The sequence below is a fragment of the Amyelois transitella genome, chromosome 9 (assembly GCF_032362555.1).
Source record: "Amyelois transitella isolate CPQ chromosome 9, ilAmyTran1.1, whole genome shotgun sequence".
NCBI lineage: Eukaryota > Metazoa > Arthropoda > Insecta > Lepidoptera > Pyralidae > Amyelois > Amyelois transitella.
This window is the reverse complement of record NC_083512.1, coordinates 4239590-4247218: the sequence shown is the minus strand read 5'-3', so window position 1 is coordinate 4247218 and position 7629 is coordinate 4239590. Positions and strand designations below refer to the sequence as shown.

The window sequence follows — 7629 nt, the reverse complement described above, 5'->3', positions numbered from 1 at the left end:
AAGATGAAAATGAAGAACCCACATACGCTGAGATTCATCCCAAACCAACTCAAGATAAATCTCAGATACCAGCAACATTTTCTCTTAAAATTCTAAAATAGTTGCTGTTCTAAGGGTGGAGGTGTTACGTAGACATCCCTAAGGCAATATGCTGACGCATCACCAACTTTGCACACGGCACTACGGACTAGATCACGCCACCACGGATTGCGACATTCAACATTCCATGCAACTGAAGTAAACGCTGACAGTGCAGCACGCGGCTGGATACGTGACTTGATGAAACGGCAGGACTTCGGGCCCCCGATACTTCACTTCGTTCCTAACATCGGTCGAACCTAGATTAAGTTTATAATTTGTAATTTCTTTAATTTTAATAAAGTTTTATATTAAACTTTGATTTTTTTTAAGACCTCCGGTTGCGGCCTACGTAATTTGCCCTGGCCGGGATTCGAACCCGGGACCCCCGGTGTCACAGACAAGCGTATTACCGCTGCGCCACAGAGGCCGTCGAGAGAGTATAAAAGAGAGTATAAAATATATATGTTTTTTTTTTTCTAAAAAGTAATTGTATTTAACTATTTGTAGTATTTTTAATTTGTGTTCAGCATCAGGGAATGGAAATCGCATGGTTCACTTGCATTTCGTCGTTAATACGATTTCTAGTTTACTTTGAAATAGAGCATTTTGTTCAGTAACATATTGTAGCAGGATATTAAATATGCCACAAGTTTGATTATTGAAAAAGAAGTTAGAATTATTTTATTTACTGTGGTAAGTAATCCTACGTACATTCAGAATGAAAAACATGATGTGTATAGTAAACAAGACGATGCCGTGTGGTTTTCGGCATTTTAGAATAGTACCACTACATATCTTTATCTCAGGATAGGCTTATAACCTCTTGTACGCGATGAGCTAGCAACCTGTCCCTATTAGAATCTCAATTCCATCATGAAAATATACAGCTGAACGTGATCTATCACTCTTTTCGAGACCGTTGGCTCTGCCTACCCCGCAAGAGATAAGGACGTGACTATACACGTTTGTATGTAAAGAGGATGCTTGCGGCTCCGCTCGCGTTAAAATCACCATTATTCCCGTTTCCGCAGGTATTTCGGGAAATCCTCTCACAGTGCACCCCTAGAACATTTGCAGTATCTACACACAAAATTTCAGGTTCCTAGGCTCAGCGGTTCGGGCTTTATGTTAGGTAATATGACTGTCAGTCATTCACTTTCATTTTTTTTATATTTAGATTAAGAAGAGAAAAAGGAATGCCTGATGTTCAATTGAACATCAGGCATTCCTTTTTCTCTTCTTCTTTAGTCAACCTGCTTTCATTCATCCTCTTGACCAAGCAAATTTACGGTGAATGGGTACGTTGAAAGGGGAAGGCCTATACGAATGTGCCTTGATTACTTCGGGAACGTCTTACTGTAAGGTCAAGTCAAGTATACCCCAAAGCGACTTATTTCCTTTTTTTTAAATATTATTTGCATTTAAAATCTTAAATTGAAAGAGTGTACAGACAATTTAAATCTTAACTGTGTTTACAGTCATTGCTTCCATTCTCACTTAGACGGTGTTAAGTGTTCAAGCCGTTTATTCTGTGGTTCGCCACAAAGCCGATGATACTCTCACAATGGGAACTAAGAAATTGAATGTTCCCAACAAAAGCTACCAGAAGTGAATGTATCTATTCACTTTAAACTTAAAATGTAAAGTTGTAAACATTTATCATCACTAACTCCTGCTCTTTCTTGTGGAATTCTTCATGAAATATATTTTTAAGGAAATAACAATAACAAATGCGTTACATAACTTCAGCGTCCTAATAAGGTAAGTTAAATATCAGGGCTCTATTTTTCGATGTCGTTAAATGCAATAAAAGACAAAATCACTACAATTCTCGCTGATTGCTAAACTTTCAAAACGATTGGCTCTATATGTAGTATGATAAAGATGTTATATCCATATATATTTCATTTATTATTAGAATTTTGATGATATCCTTGATAGGATCCTGTATCGGGACTGAAAAGACAGTCAGGCAAGGGTCAAAAGTCAAGAGATTTTTTTATAAAAGTTCGTGAATGTACTCGTAATAGCCACTATCGCCAAAGTTAAATGATACTCGTATTAAGTCACTATCCTACTCTGCAAAAAAACGCACAGCGCGATGAATTATGATTTTAAAATTTTAAAACGGACAGTATACATTATAAAAATCAAATAGGTTCCATCATAGTCTCCTTGAATAAACAAAGCGTAGAGTGCAAGTGAAGCCTGGGCGTTGATGTAGCGAACAAAAGGCGTTCTTTATTGTTGGCTCACAATGTAGTGGTGGAACCTCCTTTCATGTCAAACGCTGAATAAAAAGCAGGAGGCATCCGGGTTTTATTGCACCCCCTGTTTTGGAAACGATAAAAAGTGCGGTATACCTTGAGACTTCATCCAAATAATTCCTTAATGTATATCAGCTCTAAATATTGTTTGTTGTTAGACAGACTGCATTTAATCTTTTAAAACGTGTTAATATTTTCGTATTGCACATTGATGTAGGTGTTTTCTTAGTGATGCCTCGAATAAGTTAGATCAAAGATCAATTAAAATTTAGTCCATGAACTTTGTTATATAGACATTACTAATACAAGTGAAATATCTAATATTGAAAGAGTTATAAAACGGCAAATGCAATAATTGCTTTGGATTAAAAATACATATTTTTTTTTATTTTAATTTTTTATAAAATAATTACCAGCTACAAATGTAGGTAGATCTGATACAAACCCAACAATATCAAAAATAATATTACATTCGAAAAATAAAGATTGCATTATTAAAAGTAGAAGGTATTAAAACATGAGTAGACTATACAATTATAAGGCTTCGATGCTTTTAAATTCAGTTCGCAAATTTTCCCTTATCTGTCCTATAACCATTTGGAACTGCGTGGACACCTTATAGTTGGCTTGGTATTTTTCGCAATGTTCTAAAAATATAGGTTTTAAGTATTTAAGTATTCCGTGGTCGAGCGTAGGAAACATGTGGTGCAATGTGTGTTCTCCGAAGAATGTCATGACGGCAAAAGTATTCCCGTTAATATCCTTTCTGTCGAGGAGGGCTTCCACTTGGTGAAGACCCCAGTCTGGAGTCTCAGACCTGTAAATTAACCAAATAAGTAGGTACCTACCAAAAAAACAATAAAAATTTTGTGGATTGAATAAGGAAAGAGAATTGTGAGAGCTAGATTTTTGATGCAAGAAAAGGTGGCACTGAAAAGATTTCAGAGGCAAAGTGTCTTTTTACTCGTTAGTGACTCCGTTAATTTTATTTTCACGAATCGTGAGGAAACCTGTCAACTATGATCGAAACTGCTTCGGGTTTAACGTAGGTCAGATGACAGTCGCTTCCAAACTGACTTTTCCATACCTCGGCTACCCAAGGATAAAATTCTAAGCCAAAATATCAATAAAAAGATAAAATGACTAGAAAGGCGAAACAATATTACTAAAATGTCTTCACTAACTTAGGTTGATCACCATCTTTAATAGCATCAGGATGATGATGGGCCGCGTTCACACCGATCAGGTAGAACAGTAAGCTGCCGGTGCAATTAATGTAAAGCCACGTGTACACTACATGCAGTACCGGAGACCCGCTGATCAGACACATCCACACTGGAAGCAGGAGGCCGATGGCGTCATGCCAGCGGTAGTGCCTTCGGAAGAAGTCTCGACGGAGGAATAGTGACAGGAATCTGAATGAGAAGTTTTTTACTCATTAATTCATACTAATATCACAAATGTGAATGATTTTCACGGTTTCATGACTGAAACAGGCTATTATTTTTTTATTCTCACGGCGAATATTTTATTTTTCACATTTTGACTGAAGTTCTTAAATTTAAAATTTAGCTTTTTAGTTTAATGAATGAAATATCAATTTTAAATTATGCTTATTTAAAGATTTCAATCTGAGTTTATTTATAAGTGTATAGGTACTAGACTTTTACCCAAGGTTTCACACTCACTAAAATAAAGACTTCATTTCGTGAACTATCTTAGCATTGCAGTTCATAAATAATATGGAAGCAAAGATAAAAAAAAAATGTTACCAAATTTACACTGATTGAAATACGTAAGTAAATGAGCAGTTAATATATTTCTATCTTAAAAGTCTTGAGATGAATAGAATTAATTTACTTAAGGGATGCTCAAGAAGAACTGTATTTTATTTTAGTTGTCTTGAAAGATTAGAAGACCAAAATGAAATCTTATTAAGTGATCTAGAAACAGAAAGACAAGGGTACGGCATCCAATCTAGAACTCGTTTTCGTGACTTTCAATTATTATTATCTGTGATCACGTATTTCTTACAGATTTATAAAAAAAAAGAGTTATATAGTAAAGTTGTGAAATTAAAATTAAAATGAATATGTTTTGATATAATCCCATTTCGTACCTCTGCTGGATAAAGGTATTTTCCATTACTTCATAAAACTTTCCCTCAAACCCAAATTTTTCTCCAACTCCTATGATAATTAAAACGCTTTTGTTATTGCAATATGGTATTTATAGGTCTGCAGTTGGAAATATTTCTACTACCTAAGCGGTAAATGATAACGATTTTTTTTTATATACAACACACACTAATTCAAGAAAATATACTGAATTAATTATCAAGTTAAACATTTACCTCTTAGTAAAGCTGAGTAGAAATATAAACGGGAACAGAAATAATTCCGTAATGAATCCCAATCTCGCGTGGAGTGGTTTATCCTTCCTGGGATTGAAGAACAGGAACGGCTCCAAGGAACTGATCTCCAAATCCATCAGCGTGTTCGTGTAAAGATGGTGAGATATTACGTGAGACACGCGAAAATCTCTGAAAATAGATATCTTACGTTAATGCAAATAATATTTCACATGTGAACTTTACTCTGGTAAGCAAGAAGGCAATGACAGACAGATATATAACAAATTTTTATTTTTCTTTCAAAACGTATTTTTTCTTACCTTTTTCCCTGATACCTAATTCTTATTTTTTATGTGCCTTATCAATATAATGCGGAATGTCGAAAAGGCTTTTAATGTTATGGCTTTTCTTGTTTTTAGATTTTCGTACTATAGTCATCTCCTACTACATATACTATCAACAATAACTCGTGACTTGGAGTACTCTTACTCTGCGTGGCTCCTTATCTTTTTAATAGATAGATAGATAAACTTATTTATTGCACCATACCATTAATAATATCATCAATTATCAGATCCTTCTTTAAAAGAAACAAAATAACAAGTTTTTTATTTTTTGTTAAATAAATAATGATATGTCTTGATATGCTAATACACAAATCATATAAACAGTAATGATAAACCCAGGGACAAAGATCTCAGATGTCATTGCATTATCTATTGTAGTTCACGTTATAACTAAATGGGATTTGTGAAATATTCCACATATTTCTATATTGTCAGTTATAGGGTGAATAATATCTGCTTTGATGGATAAATGTCCAAAAAATAATTAATTTTGATTTGTGATAACAATGAGCATAGTTACTAATTATGTTGTTTAATGCACCAAATACTATATAATAAACAATTTTTTTGAGAAAATTGTAATCACCCAAGACTTGAATACAAAGATAATAAAGATTAACGAAAATACGTACTAACACAAGATAAGCAAAACCTTTTCGGAATCTACGTACATAATGTTCTGAATCTTCATTTTTTTCTAAGCTTCTTTATCTTGATTCTTGAGAATAGCAATGTACTGAACTCACCTGTAAGACCACATACTCATATTAAACAAATACATCCTCCAATTTGTCTTTCTATGAATGTAGTTATGACAAGCCACAGTCAAAAGAGCAAGACTTACAGATGCGAGTAGGTACCAAATGTTTGCTAAATAATAATTTTCAGTCCAGCATGCGAATACAGAAGTACATAAAAGAGAGAGAAATAAGCCATCAGTGATCATATTCGAGGTTTTGGAAACATCTTTGGGTATTTTCTTTAAGTCTTCATATACCGCTCTTTTCAATGTTCTGTAAAAACCATCTTCTTCAAATGTGAAAGGAGAGTTGCGGGGACTGGAAGCGTCTCGAATATAATATTTGTCCAGAAGTTTCTCTGTTGCAGGATTAATATGATGAGCCTCAAACGCCTCGGTGATATCCGTACCCTGAAATGCGAAATTCTACTTTGGCAAAGTGTTCATTACGTAATAGAAAATTTTGAAAGATATTAAACTAAGGAAGAGGAGCTTAGGACGGCCATTTGTTTTCTTTGCAAATATTTTTTTTTTTTACAATTGTTACAATTTGGCATAGTCGTCATTTCAATTTTTTTAAATAATTCACATTACAATATCAAAGCTATTTTATTCAAAATGTAGTAGATAAGTAATAATGATAATTACTTTATCGACCAACCAAAACAGCTAAATAATACCTGCTTGCGACTAGTTGTTTTATTTTTTGCATTATCTTCCATTATCACATACGAGTATTACATTATTTTAAGATATATTAAAAATACGCTTCAAATTCTCTGTGTAAACAGAACTTTATATTAAAAGAACGTATAATTATACAAATTTCTAAAAATTTAAAAAACTTGCCTTAGTGAGCTCCAGCCATTCTTCGCCGCCTGGATGTTTTTTCACAAAATCACTTAAATCATATAATTTGTCGTTCACCCTCCACAGTCCTTCCGCTCCATCATCCATGGCCTTACCTTGCAACCAATTTATTGGATCTCTTATCCATTCATCTCTAAGTGAAGGATACTTCAACTGCGGAAAGCTTACATGAGTCTTCTTTTCGTCCGCTCTTTTTTGAGCCAAAGTTGTCCAATCAGAGGCTTGGGGCGGCATTGTCTAAAATAAAAAAATAATAAAAACAATTGATACTTTAATAAGTGTTACTTTTATGTAATATTAGTCTCACATCGTCTGTCTTAATGGAAGGAAGAACACGATATAATCATGTAATGTTTGTGTTGAAGCTTAAATGACTCGGCCGTTTTTGTACGCATGCTTAAGTCAACATGATAGCGAATGATAAGGTCGGTCATTATAAATAGGTCAAATTAAGAAGATTACAGTTAAGTTACGAAGTTTTCTTCTGTGTTAATATTAAAAAGAAAAACAATTGTTCAAGTTATATGCTATAATTATCTGAACAACAGTTTATGTAAATGGTTGGCACTTATTATTAGATTAAATAATCAGATTAAAAACCCTTAACCGATGAAAAGAGTTATATCCATAAAGCAAAAAAAGTCTGCAGGGTTCATGACCAGTATCTGTCTAACCATAAAAAGTGTCATTTTTTATTATTTAATTTTTTTATAAATCAACTTATCACTACAATGTATTCTCTCGTCCACATTTCTATTCTAAGTTTGGATAATTGTGAGGTTGATGTTGTTGTACAAAATGCTGCAGTGCAGTTTGTTACCGCTTATTTAGCACTGATACTTTGGAAGCGGCACTAAACATAATTTTAAGTTATTAATTTGACGTCAACCAATGTTGTGAAACTAAAAGATATGACAATTATTAAGTGATATTGAAATGTCCCGTAATAATGAATAAAAGTTTTGAATTTGA

The 7629-nt window shown here is 33.6% G+C and overlaps 1 protein-coding gene across 1 annotated transcript; it reads right to left on the bottom strand.

Moving 5' to 3' along the window:
* Positions 1–2799: 2799 nt before the first annotated feature.
* Positions 2800–7023, bottom strand: LOC106134752 (cytochrome b5-related protein). The gene is made up of 6 exons (XM_060945874.1): positions 6965–7023; positions 6637–6894; positions 5795–6198; positions 4702–4890; positions 3533–3763; positions 2800–3165 (listed from the first exon to the last, which is right to left on the bottom strand). Exons 2-6 carry the CDS (start codon positions 6889–6891, stop codon positions 2883–2885), a joined length of 1362 nt encoding a protein of 453 aa, XP_060801857.1. The 5' UTR covers positions 6892–6894; positions 6965–7023; the 3' UTR covers positions 2800–2882.
* Between the last annotated feature and the right edge of the window lie 606 nt (positions 7024–7629).

What these genes read in the sequence shown, in the direction of transcription:
- LOC106134752 (XM_060945874.1), bottom strand. Translation starts at nt 6,891, where the DNA reads ATGCCGCCCCAAGCCTCTGATTGGACAACTTTGGCTCAAAAAAGAGCG. An exon ending in ATGAGTATGTGGTCTTACAG is followed by an intron (nt 4,891 to 5,794) that starts GTGAGTTCAGTA and finishes ATCTATTTTCAG; the next exon opens with AGATTTTCGCGTGTCTCACG. An exon ending in CTACTCAGCTTTACTAAGAG is followed by an intron (nt 3,764 to 4,701) that starts GTAAATGTTTAA and finishes CTTCTCATTCAG; the next exon opens with ATTCCTGTCACTATTCCTCC.